At 36.9% G+C, this 14,261-nt stretch overlaps 1 protein-coding gene and 1 pseudogene across 2 annotated transcripts in view; both read left to right on the plus strand.

Annotated features, from left to right (window-relative positions):
* LOC149244881 (uncharacterized) overlaps nt 1–14,261 on the plus strand; it is a 207,424-nt gene that overhangs the window by 20,769 nt on the left and 172,394 nt on the right. Inside the window, exon 1 of one of the 2 annotated variants that reach the window (XM_089457588.1) lies at nt 6,301–6,930. The exons of the other annotated variant lie outside the window; for it this stretch is intronic. Within the exon in view, the coding sequence (XP_089313714.1) occupies nt 6,848–6,930 (83 nt within the window). The 5' untranslated portion in view covers nt 6,301–6,847. Of the gene's footprint in view, nt 1–6,300; nt 6,931–14,261 lie in introns of those variants that run through there. 2 annotated transcript variants of the gene reach the window in all.
* On the plus strand, nt 110–593 carry LOC149244883 (mediator of RNA polymerase II transcription subunit 32 pseudogene; annotated as a pseudogene).

A 14,261-nucleotide genomic window follows, 5' to 3' on the forward strand; every position in this document is an offset into this window, starting at 1 on the left:
CTTTAATGAATTCTGCCTATTCTTGTTATCTCATTTTGTGTCTGTAATGATTTTATTCTCTGTTGTGCTTCTCTGATCTCAACAACTAGTATTATAACCTTCAGTGGATAGCACAATGGATGTGCTAGAGAAGGCGTATGAGGGCTTCATTGGATTTGCGGAGCGCATTTTGGCAGTTTGGGAATCCTCAAACACTACAAAAACACTCACAACAGAGGTCACACTCGAAAACTTCAATCAACACTCGGAGCTGCTTAGGGTTTCTCGCGACAGGGAAGAGCACTTGGTGGAGTCGGTGTGGTAGAGGATCGACTCAGAGTGCCTCATTGATGAGGTTACAGGCAGTCCTTCTTCGATCAGAGCCGACCATACTGCAGTGGGCATCCCGCTTATCAATGTCGTTAGGCTGGGGCAGATGAGTAAGGAAGTTAGGTGGCTTGTTATCAATCTCCAGCAGGGAAGAAGGAGGAGTTTCTAATTTCAACACCACTACCAATATCGTCGCTTCGTTGTCTTCTTTGCCCTGGACAGGGGCTCCGCTTGGTGTCACCTTTGGCTTCGACATGTGCTTCAAGGAGGATGCGGTGCAATAGTACGTAAAAGTCAAAGTGGGAGTGGATATGTTTCATCATAATCGTTGGAGTGTTTTATTATGGTGAAACATATATATAGTTACATGTGTTTTTAATTATGTTGAAACATATATGTTTGGACTTTTAAAGAAAATAGGGTGATATTTTTATTTGGGAAGAAATAAGAACTTAAAATATAAATCATTTTAAAAAAAGGAGATCAATTTTGGCTCTTTATTTTGAAGAGTAATAATTAAAGTTTAAAGTAGTGCTTTGATTTTTGTTGGTGTGAATTTTATTGAGAATGGAGACAACAATGGTAACTGACATGGAGAAGTTGAGCAGGGCTAATTTTTTCCTATGGAAATCACAGATGGAGGATATACAAGTTTTGAAGGATCAATATTTGTCAATTGAGGGTGTGGCAAAGAAACCCTCATTGATGACAAATGAAGAATGGAATAAGATTGATATAAAGGTGATTGCAACAATCTGCCAATATCTAGCAATGAATGTGTATTTCAATGTGTCCAGAGAAAAGATGACAAAAGGATTATAGAAGAAGTTCCATGATCTATATGAGAAGAACACGACATCAAACAAAGTGTTCTTGATGAAGAAGCTTTATAATCTCAAGATGAATGAGGGTGCTTCAATTGTTGAGCACTTGAATGAATTCAATATTATTACTAGTCAGATTACCTCTATTTAAATCATTCTGGATGATGAAATTAGAGTTATTTTATTAATGTGTTATATGTCAGACAACTGGGAAAATTTAAATGTAGCTATGAGCACTTCAGCTCCTGCAAGGACCCTGAAGTTTGATGATGTCAGCAACAATTTAATGAATGAGGAGTTGCGACGCAAGTTAATTGCAGAAAACCGGGAAGGAGAAGTTGTAGTTGTAGCTTATCGTGGTAGGAGAATTGATCGAGGCCGACAAGGGCGATCAAGATTGAGAGTTTGATCAAAATCAAGGAGGGGACGACTCCTTTTCTTTCATTGTGGCAAACCCGGGCACATGAAGAAAGAATGTCGAGTCTGGAAGAAAGGACAAAAGGATCAGAAACCGACCAATACAAATCACAAATTATCCAACACAAATGAAAGTGAGACTATTGATGTAGTCACATATTGTGATGTGTTGTTTACTTTTTCAGTAGAGGATGCATGTTTATATACATCTAGAAGTAGCTTTTATTGGATCCTTGACTCTGCGGCATCTCACCATGTAACCCCATGCAAAGATAGTTTTGTTGCATATAATCCTGGTAATGATGGTAAAGTGCATTTGGGGAATAATCATTTTTGCAGTATTGTTGGAGTGGGAGACGTCCAGATCAAGATGAAGGATGGCCAAGATATATTATTGAAACAGGTCAGGCATGTACCATAAATGTGCATGAGTTTGATCTCTATGGGACGGCTGAATGATGAACATTATTCCACAAGCTTCAGAAAAAAAGGCTAGAAAATTAGCAAAGGAGCATTGGTCGTGGCCAGAGGACCTAAGACAAGAACATTATATATATTGAAGGAAATGATAGGAAAAACATATTTGGTTGTTGTCACAAAAGAAGGAAATTCAACATATTTGTGGCATAAGCGCTTGGATCACATGAGCGAGAAGGGCTTCAAAATCCTTGTTGGTAATTATTTACTACCATGTTTGAAATCATATAATCTTGATCTTTGTAAGCATTGTATATATGGTAGACAAAGAAGGGTTTCATTCCTTAGAGGTGCCAATGACAGAAAGAAAAAAAGTGTTAAAATTGATACACTCATATGTGTTTGGGCCTGTTAACATTAAGTGATTAGGAGGAACATCATATTTTGTAACATTTATAGATTATACATCCAGGAAGGTTTAGGCCTACCCTATGAAAATTAAAAGTGAAGTGTTTGAAATATCTCAAAAGTTCCATGTTGTTGTTGAAAGAGAGACTACCAAATTGCTCAAGTGCTTGAGAACAAATAATTGTGGATAATATTGCTCAAAAGCATTCAAGGAATATTGTAATAAGTTTGGCATAAAGCATGAGAAGACTGTGCCTAGTACTCCTCAACAGAATGGTGTTGCAGAAAGGATGAATCACACCATTATGGAGAAAGTGAGAAGTATGTTGTCCAACTCTGGTTTGGAGAAGCATTTTTGGGCAGAAGCTGTAAGGACAACTGGCTATCTTATAAATCAATCTCCAACTATAGCTTTGAATGGCGACATCCCTGAAGAAGTTTGGACTGGTAAGAAGTTGAATTATTCTCATTTGAAAATGTTTGGATGTGAAGGATTTATTCACATTCCCAAAGAAAATAGAACTAAGCTAGATGATAAATCTATGAAATGCATTTTTCTAGGATACGCGGATGAAGAATTTGGTTAACGTCTATGGGATCTAGTCAAATATAAAATTATTAGAAGCAAGGATGTTATATTTAATGAGTCATAAATGTTTAAGAGGTATGTAGTTGACTTGGAGGTAAAGAAAGTTATTGACGGGTTTGAAGAGTAGCATGAAAACATCCCACCAATGCAAGAAAATGGATAGCAAATTCAAGAGCAGGATGGACAACAAGTGGAAAATGATGAACACCAAGAAGAAGGAATCTTGCAGGAACCTTTACAAGAGATTCAACCTGATAATGCACCACCACAACTAGTTCGCAGATCTTCTAGGACTCATAATTCTTCACAAAGGTATCCTCCTTTAAACTATATCTTATTGACTGATGAAGGTGAGCCTAATTGTTTTCAAGAGGCTTGTAAAGTTGAGCACATAAAGAATGGAAGAAAGCAATGGAGGAAGAAATGAACTCTTTGTTAGAAAATAAAACTTGGGAATTGGTAATGCTTCCAAAAGGTAGAGAGGCTCTACAACAAAATGGGTTTACATGATTAAGCATGAAGGTGACGAAAATGAGAGGTATACAACAAGGCTATAGGTTTTAAACCCGTACAAAAATTACCTGCATATGAATTCTAAAACACACAAAATAAACAATAGCGAGAGCATAACACATAAAACAAATATACACAGAGATTTTCCCCTGGATCCAAAAACCGGGACTACCAAATTGATTTTTCATTATGTTCCTTTCAATGTTACAATACATATATATACATGCTGAAGCATCCAATACCATGGACCGAAAACCATCGTGCCCAAAACCATGTGCGAAAACCATGCACAAAACCATAGGTAGGTCCGCCCACCTAATATAGGGTCCAAAATAAAATTCCTCGGGCCATACCCCGGACCTCGTAGAGGGGGGCTAAACACCCCCCTCAAACCCCCTGTGACTCCCTCGCTACGCAATCAACGCAACGAAGGGAGGGCTCTACCTCCCCTCTAACCCCCCGGTTCACTAGGGGAGCTAGTCATGGAAAGAATATAACACAACCCAACAGGCTGGTGGTGAAAAGATTCACCCAAAAATAAGGTATTGACTTCACTGAGATTTTCTCACCTGTTGTCAAAATGTCATCCATTAGAGTCATTCTTGGTCTTGTCGCTGCTTTAGACTTAGAATGTGAACAATTAGATGCAAAGGTTGCTTTCCTTCATGGTGAATTGGAGGAAGAAATTTATATGGAGCAGCCAAAAGGCTTCATAGAAAAAGGCAAAGAAGACTTAGTTTGTAGGTTGAAGAAGAGTCTCTATGGGTTGAAACAGGCACCTCGACAATGGTACAAGAAATTTGATTCATTCATGCTGGAACATGGTTTTCACAGGTTGGAAGCTAACCATTGTGTCTATATCAAGAGGTATGATTAAGGAAAGTATATCATATTATTGTTATATGTGGATGACATGTTGATTTTTGGGCATGATAAGAATATGATCAATATGTTGAAGAAATATTTATGAAGAAAATTTGCAATGAAGGATTTTGGTCTAGCACAACAGATATTGGGCATAAGGATTATGCGCGACAGGAAAAACAAAAGGTTGTGGTTGTCATAAGAAAAATATACCAAGAAGGTGCTTGACGAGTTTAATATGAAGGATGCCAAGCCAATTGGTACACCCCTTGCAACCCACTTCAAGTTGAGTGTTGAGTTATGTCCTAGTGATGAGAAGGAGAAGGAAGAAATGAGTAATATTCTTTATGCTTCAGCAGTCGGCAACTTGATGTATGCCATCGTATGCACACAACTAGACATTGCATATTCAGTGGGAGTAGTGAGCTGGTTGTTTCCTAATCCAGACAAACAACATTGGCAAGCAATAAAATGGATTTTGAGGTATCTCAAGGGTACTAGTCATTATTGTTAAATTTTTGGTCATAGTGAGACTATGCTGGAAGGATTTACAGATGCAGATATGGATGGAGATATGGACACCAAAAAGTCCACTACAGGTTATTTATATATATTTGCAGGTGCAACAAAGAATAGTAACTCTCTTTACAACAAAGGTAGAGTACATAGTTACAATAGAGGCTTGTAAAGAGATGTTATGGATTCAGTGATTTCCTATGAGAGATAGGAATAAAGCAGGACACATATGTGCTATATTGTGATAGTCAGAGTGTCATTCACTTGGCGAAAAACCTAGCATTTGACTAAAAAACCAAGCACGTTGACTTAAGGTACCATTGGATCTAGCATGTGTTGGAGGAAGGGTAGTTATCTTGGAAAATATCCATACGAATAGGAACCCTGCTGGTATGCTCACTAAGATTCTACCAAGAAATAAACATGAGTTATGTAGAGGCTTGGTAGGACTCGATGTCACTTGATGCATGATTCTTCATTTGGCTTCAAGTGGGAGAATGTTAAATGTGAAACCAATTGAAGTCGACATAGCCAACGTTGATGTAGTCAACCGTCAAACCAATTGAAGTCGACATAGCCAACGTTGATGTGGTCAACCGTCCTTATCCGTCTTCTCTTTGCCACCCATGTCGAAAGATACCATTGACGCCAATCACCCTTGACTGTGCAATCATCTGAATCACATGCATAAAATTCTAGATCTTCCTTCTTCATCCATAAATTTGTTATCTTACCTAAGCAATGCAAGCCAAATTCAAGGCCTCTGTATAATAGAAATCTGTGATTTTGTTCTTCATGGTAATTTTTGCTATCTTTAATGGATTTTGCATATTCCTATTATCTCAAGCTATATCTATAATGATTTTATTCTCTATTATACTTCTCTCATCTCAACAGAAATAGTTTTCATAATCATGATTGTATTAATATATTTGTCACCCCATATTTAAAATAATAGTCTTTTTTATCACTATCAATACAGTTTATCTTTTAACATACGACTTCTTATTTCTCTTTCCAAGCTGTGAAACCTTTTAACCTTAATAACGATCAACCCAAAATTTGCGTTGAAAAGCTACATATCCAATATGAACGCATATTCGCATATTCAAAAATAAGCATCGGAAATATAGTTATCTTTATTTGGAATAACGAGGCGCATGGTATCAACGCAGTAGGGTCCTCTGGTAATAGTTCAGTCCTTGTCACGTTTGTGACAACTCCTCGCTGGGACAACCTTTCGCAAGTTCCAAGCTAATACCCACGATCTATTCATATGCAATTACGAAAATCGATGTCTGACACTGCACTCCGGGCTGACACGCGGCGCCACTTCTTATAGCAACGACTAACTACGCTTCCTGTTCCAACTACTCGAGAGTAGAGAGTCAAGCTAGCCAACGAAAACGCAGGAAGGAAATGGAATCCCGACTAATAGGGAATAATCATGGGAAACCCTACAACAAACAAAGAGTAATTTATCATGCAATGCCAGCAGCGAAATGCGAAATTAGCGGCCACCAATAGATTGCTGCAAACGCAAACGCCAGTAATATGGTTCGCGCACGCTTTTCGAGTCTTCAATTTTCTTAGTCAAGTTTGGCCGGACTTTGTTACCGTTTCATACTACAGATTGCTGCAAAGTCCAGCAAATGTGTCCCATGTTGCCCAAGCTGGCAGTGGTTTACTTGTATTTAAGAGATCCAGGAAAATTTAATGGAATCTACTTGATTATGTGGAGATCGAGGGTTTCGAACCCCGGAAAGATTCGAAAAGACGGTCAATCATCAAAGTTACGATGAATTTTGTGACAGTTTAGGGGATTTTGTTTGAAACCTAGGACTGCGGGGTTAAATTGGCGGAGATTATTTAATTTGCTGGACCATTGGTTAATTTTTGTGGGGAAATTGGAAGGAGGAAGAATTGCCTTGTTGAATGCTGTGAGAACTTAAGTAAATTTGTTGAAGATTTGCGTGATTTCAGTTCAGATATGGCAATCGAAGAAAGAATGGATCTGGAAGAGACTCTGCTGCCTTCCCTTAATCCTTCGCGTCCTCAACCCGAATTTGATTGGTAATGTAAATAGAAACATTACGCTTTGTTCTTTGAATTTGAAATTTTTTATTGATCTATTTGTCTGATCTCTTTTTAATTTGCTGAAATCTGAAATCCATATTTTTCTCAAACAGTAATTAAAAAATGTAGCTTGAATTTGCTGGAATTGTTACTGGTCTGATCCTTTTTTATATGTTAAATAGAAATGTAGTTTTGATTTGCGTAGCGTTTTTATCTTGTGGCCTGATTCCTTTTGGTTTAATGGTAAAAACTTAAGCATCTTATTTGAATTTGCAGAGTTTTGTTATCTGTTGGTCTGATCATTATTTTTTTTCAATAATAATCAAAATTCCATTCTCTCTTATTCAACCTCTACTATTTAAGATAATTTTGGGCTAATCACATGCATGGCCTATAATTAGTTACTGATAAATATGTCCTTAGCATTCCTCTGTTCCGGGACCTCTGTTATTAGTTTTCTGACTTCATTTTATCTCATCCATTGCAAGTCACTGCTCAAATAGAAGCGAATTATCCAGCCTAAGCAGCATGCATGTGGCATATGACCAGCATATGCAGTTTTTTTTTCCGAAGGTGGTAAAACCTATCAACTCAGGTGTCAAACCAACAGTGAGGACAGCCATCTTTGGCTGCTATCCGCGAATGCTGGGTTGACTCATCACTGTTAAATAGGAAAACCACGCCACCTGGCATAATTGGAAAGAGTGCCCAAATTTGAAAGGTAATTTATTTTATATAAAACACTGGCGTTATAAAGGCTGGCACTATCACCCTAAACTTTCATCAACATTTTGGTGTGGGATAACGGCACTCGTTCAGCTCCCTTCCCCACCACATTTTGGTAGAAATTCTTGTGAAAATCGATGCAACTACAAGTACAATCTTGCTCACCATAAACTGTATTTTGAAGGTAAAATTGGACCTCTAAACTGTACCAGAAATGGCGTTTTGAGCAGCAGGAATATTCGATTTTAGCAATCTCGAGTTTGCTGAATTTGGGAAAGATCGCTGGACACGTTATGAATGTCCGTTATATAAATGCCCAAAAGTCTTTGCATTTTGATTCTTCTCCAAGTTTTATTTTAAATTGTGTCTTTTTTTAGGTAGAATATATTATGTTCATAGTGAAATTACAATGCACGGAGTTTCCGCTTAAAAGGAAAATTCATGTTGTAACACTCCTTTACCTTCCTTCCCACCCTATCGAATTATCTCGAGTTATGTGAGGTGTTGTTTATGACTTAACTCAAACTTCAAAGTCTGTCTTGAAGATGGGTTTACAAAAACTTTTATTTTCTCAACCTCGTTGAATCTCAAAAATGCTTGGAGAGCTTTCTTGCAACATAAATTTCATCTCAATTTGATACCTGTTTTGAGAGTTATGACTTATTGAAGTTAGACCAATTACATAATGCCATGTGTAGCCTATATGGCCCAGCCACATCTTCCTTGTGTTTCCATGTCATACCACATCACTTTGGGTGGGGTTCCACGGTGATACCACCAATCAAACCCAGGTGGTTTTTAATACTAGACAATATTTGTTTTTGGACCCCTCCCTTGTTAACTTTGGGTAGACCATGGGGCTCTAGGATGAACAAAGATCGTTGATCATTCCCGCGCCCTAGTCAAACCCACAACGGGAATCCCCATGTTATACCCCCCTGGCCCCTCTGTTAACCCATGATGGATCAAGGGGGCCCCGAGGTATCATGGACCATTAATTGAAGCTCCTCACAATCACGATGTTCAAAGACACTCATTTGATAACGAGGTCCAAGGTGTCAAACATCGACAGGTTCCTGCATGGCCCCCACGTGGTCCTTATCAAGCCCACGTGGCATTGCCACGTCAATAGAGGCACATGGTTCCCACTAAGCCTTATCTCTTATTGTTTTATGTTATAACCAGTTCCTAGACAATTTAGGGTGTCACACAACTATTGGTATGTATAAATTGATGTTGGTATACATGGATTGTGACCACTCTCCCACTTCTCCACTCTCTCTTAGAATTGGATTTGTGTGCCCCTCTCTTCAAACCAACCAATTAAAATTCACATTTAATTTATTTTATGTTTGCACGTAATGTCTCAACCAATAATGGCTTCCATGTTGGCGTTACACAATCATAATTTTAACATTACAAAAATAAACAGTAATGGGAGGGATGTTACACAGACCAACAGGAAACCAAAATTAGGAGAGGAGCCCTTGTACTAATATAGAACAACAACCTAAGATCAAGGTAGGAATCCTTGTGCCAGTATCTAATGGTGGTAGCTCAAGGTAAACATAATCTTATTTAAACTTAAATTGAACTAGTGTAACACATAAACTATGTTGAATGGTTGATATACTAGCTAGGTTTTAAGAGTAGATACATAAGCCGCACAACAAAATAAGAGTAGATTACATTGGATGGGTTTACTGTTCATAATTAGAGCTTGTATAGAATATTATTTGAAAAATATAATGACAAAAAGGCCTAGACAACACTAGCTTTTACATGTCATAGGGAAAGGTATTTTATTGTTCAATGAGAATAATACAATCACACTTACATCCTTGATCTGATATGATCATATATTAAATACTGATGTAGAGTTGATTAGCCATTATTGAATTGAATGAAAACCGAAAGCACGGAAAACAAGGAAAACTACTGGAGCAGAACACTTTACGACACTAAACGACACTTCGAACACTTGTGTATTTGGATCGATGGATCCTCGGGATCATTCCTCTCCACTTGAAAGCTTTTGGACCACAAAATTTTGACTAATTAAATAGTAGATGAGGGTAGAACTCCCTCTCTTTCCATCTTGACCTGACGATGTACCAATGCATTCGATCAATCACCTGCAGATGATGACCCTGATGATGTTGACCATGATACCTTTTGATTCGGTGACCTATTTCTTCCATCCACAGTATGAAAAACTTGTGACGATGGGCAAACATCCTGTTATCAACATGGAAATTGTATTCTTTCCACAAAGAATCATGAGTTAGTGATTTAAAAACATCTTTGAAAACAGTATTTGTAGAACTTTGTTCAATACATCTAATGGGTATTAACAATCTACTTTCTGGAATAACTGAAATATTCAAAGACTCCTTTGATTTTGACTTCATATCAATTACTTGACTTGATTTACTTTCCTGTTGACTGATTACTAAGTGAACTTGCTGCCCATAACTCATCCAACTGTGATGTAAAGATTGTTGCAACTTATTTTGATTTTGAAAGTATCTAAGTAATTGTTGATTTACTTGAATCACTATGTCTATTAATTGATATTTCCATTGACTTACACTTTTAGTTAATGCATTAGTTTTCAAACCTTGGTAAGGAAACTTTAGATCTGCTTTTGAAAATGCTTTGTCATGAAAACTTATAGACTTCCTCTCCACTTGAAGAGAGGCTTCATTACTTCTAAAAGCATGAAATGATGATGCAATACTAAAGAAATGTGACACTGACTTTCCCCAATACTGACCTGCACCCCTGAAACTGAAAATAAACATACCATCTGAAACAAGTCTCTGATTAGACTCACATGTACCATTCCCTGCAATACACTGCTGATGATGATAGCTTCTATAATTCAGTTGAATGAATGAATTGAGATTCATTCTGTCTTTAAGAAGATGTTCGTAGGACATTAAATGTATCTCATGTTGCTTATCCTGTTCATGAATAAGACTTCTTGGAAAAGAATTAACCACCTTAACCAATTGATCTATAAACTGAATCTCGCATCTCGAACAATCAACCTTATGTTGTTCCTTAATAACCATGAGTACATATTTACTTGAACTTATAAACTGCTTAACTTGATTTGAAACAATTAAATCCAAGTTTGATTTGACTTTATGTGCCCTAACAATAAATTCAACCCCTTCTTTCTTTAGGTGATATTTATGTTCTCTTTTGTAAAACACTGCATCTTTATCATAAAGATAAGGACTCCCTAAGACAACTCCACAAATGTCTACTGGGACCACATCTAATTCCACTTCATCGATGTACTTAGATGTAATTGCAAATTTTAACCGACATTGCTTTGTGACATGTATCTGAGTTGATTTATTAATCCAACCTAATGCGTATGGTCTTAACTATGATTAACTATATGTTCAAATATTAAATTTGCTTGCGATCCACTATCAAACATTGTGTCAATCTTTGTATGCTTAGAAGTTATCCTTATGTGGAAGAGTTCAACTCGTTTATCCTCATGTGGAGGACTTATGTTTGAAGAAGATACATTAGATTTCGAACTTGAATCAGTATAAGAAGTTTTACTTGTTGTAACCATGGCGGTTATTTTCTGTTCATCACTTGAATATGAACCTAGGTCTTGCTGGATTGCTGCTATGGCCTTCTTTTCATCCTTCGCCTTAAGGAACTTTTTGGGCTTAAGTTCTGGATGAAGTTTCCAGCATTTCGATTCATCATGACCGATTCTCTGACAATGAGAACAGGTAGGTCTTTCCTTCTGAATGATCACTGATTTCTTCCTCTTCGAAATGTTCCCCTTACTGTCTCTGGATTCTTTGTTTTCCATCTCTTTGGATGGCTGAGATGACAACTTGAATGATCTGCCACCTGATTCAATATGTATGGCCTGAATACACACCTCGTCAAAATCATCAAGATTAAACATTAATAAAGTATGCTGCAAATATGAATGTAAACTTCTGATGTATTTTAACAAAGTTTCACGTGTATCCAATGAAATACCAAGCGCCAATGCTTTCTTCCTGAACTCCTGAGTAAACTCCTTAACACTCTGCCCTTTACCTTGCCGCAGATGCTGCCAATGAATAACAGCTTGTTGCATGTATCCTCAAGGATAGAAATGTTTCCTAAGAGCTTTCAAAAACTTAGACCATTAAGAGATAAGTTTTCCTGTTTGCTTTACGTCTAACTGTGTTTTGCTTTCCCACCAGATTAAAGCTGTTCTCTTCATTCTAAGTGTAGCTAACTGAATTTTAGTTTTATCTTTAGAAATGTTATGAATGCAACAATACACTTCTAACTACTTTATCCAGTTATCTAACTTTTCAGGATTCATTTCACCATCATAAACAGGTAACTCAAATTTAACATCAAGTTTCAAAAGAGATGATTTCTTAGGTTTCTTATCCGTTTTAGATGCTGCACTAGAAGAGGAAGAAGAAGAAGAGGATTATGGAGATGATGGAGGTTTATCCTTCTTTCCTTTACCTTTGTCCTTCTTCGATGCCTTCGAAGAGGATGTCATATCTCTCGCCTTCTTGTCTTCGTACAATTCTCCCAACATCTGTTGCATCGTTAAGAACGCCTGCTGAAACTGTTCCTCACTCATCTTAGTCTCAGTGTTTTCACCTGCATCAGGTCCTGACATGGTCGATTTCTGAACGACTCGTCGCTTTCCAATCTCTGGATTGATCTGCTCAAGGATTCCTTCTCCTCGTTGCGACTTAGACCTGGTTAACATTCAATGGCAACTCTACAAACGAAAACCTACTCTGATACCAAATTATATGATCTGATATGATCATATATTAAATACTGATGTAGAGTTGATTAGCCATTAGTGAATTGAATGAAAACTAAAAGCACGGAAAACAAGGAAAACTACTGGAGCAGAACACTTTACGACATTGAACGACACTTCAAACACTTGTGTATTTGGATCGATGGATCCTCCGGATCAATCCTCCACATCCTCTTGGGACTATATATCTATATTTGACTTAGTAAATCATACAAACATTACATGAACTGCTATTCGTTTTGTAAACCAACACTATTATACAAACTACCAAAAATTTACATGAATAAATTGTGTTTTCTTACAAATTCTTGAATTTTTTGTCATGAATTCTAACAATCTCTACCTTGACAACAAGTTACTTGAGACCTTGCCTGAGCCTTTTCATCACCTCATTTGTAAGCCAAGAGAACTCAAACACCATTGTAACTTCTCTACCAATACTTGTTTTATCAACATGTCTATGGAATTTTCTTGAGTGTGGACCTTTTTAAGATCTACACCACTTCCATCGATTATGTGTCTTATAAATTGGTACTTAATATTAGAATACTTAATCTTACTATGATAAACTAGATTTGTAGCCAAATGGATAGCTCTTTGACTATCACAATATACAGTTACATTGTCCTGCATTGTTCCAAGCTCACTGAGAAGACCCTTCAACCTTCCTCCTTGCAATGTGAGGCAATGATATATCCTGCCTCGGTAGTGGATGAAGTGATTCTTTCATGAAACTTTGACATCTAATTAATAGATCCTCTAGCAACAATAAATATATAACCTGAAGTAGATCTCCTCTTGTCCAAATCACTTGCAAAAGCTGAATCAACATAACTGCAGACATAATCACTATAATTGTCAAAAGCGATATAATAATCATTTGTGCCTCTAATATGCCAATGTACCCATTTTGCTGAATTCTAATGCTCTCTTACTATATTTGCTATGTATCTGCATAAAACACCCATTGCATGTAAATGTTTGGTCTAGTACATACCATCATATACATCAAACTTCCTGTTGTATTAGCATATGGTACAAAATACATATAATCCTTTTATTCCTCACTACTAGGACACAAACCTAAAGAGAGCTTAAAATGGGAAGCTAAAGGGATGTTTACAGGTTCACATTATTCATACTGAATTTCACAAGTATTTTCTCAGCATACTTTTGTTGTGAAAACCTGAGCTTACAATTTTTCGGCTTTGTGTATTTCTATGCCCAAGATTTGTTTTGCTACTCCTAGACCCTTCATATCAAAGATCTTATCCATTTGAGTTGTCAACATAATGATCTTGTTCAAAGCTTGCAACGATAATATTGTCAACATATGACACCAAGATAATGAATATACCATTCAAAATTTTGAAGTAAACATAATGGTCATACTCACTTCTAGGACAATTTGGGCTCACCATGAAGGAACCAAACTTCTTGTATTTTTTCCTGGGAGACTGCTTCAGGCCATATAACAAATTCTTGAGCTTGTCAGCTAACATTATTTTGCAATGTTGAAGAAAAATCTTTGGTTGTTCCATATATATCTCCTCATCTAAATCTCCATATAAAAATATTGTTTTAACATCTAATTTCTCTAACTACAAGTTAAGTAAAGCAATTAGTGTCAATATAAAATGAATAGATACAGGCTTAACAATTTGTGAAAATATTTCATGGAAATCTATACCTTCCATCCAGGAGTACCGCTTTGCAACCAATCGAGCTTTACACCTTTCAACATTACTATCAACGCCTTTTTTCAATCTATAGACCACTT

This window comes from Pinus tabuliformis, chromosome 7, assembly GCF_031772625.1.
Source record: "Pinus tabuliformis cultivar Carrire ecotype Pingquan chromosome 7, CPIR1, whole genome shotgun sequence".
Lineage (NCBI taxonomy): Eukaryota > Viridiplantae > Streptophyta > Pinopsida > Pinales > Pinaceae > Pinus > Pinus tabuliformis.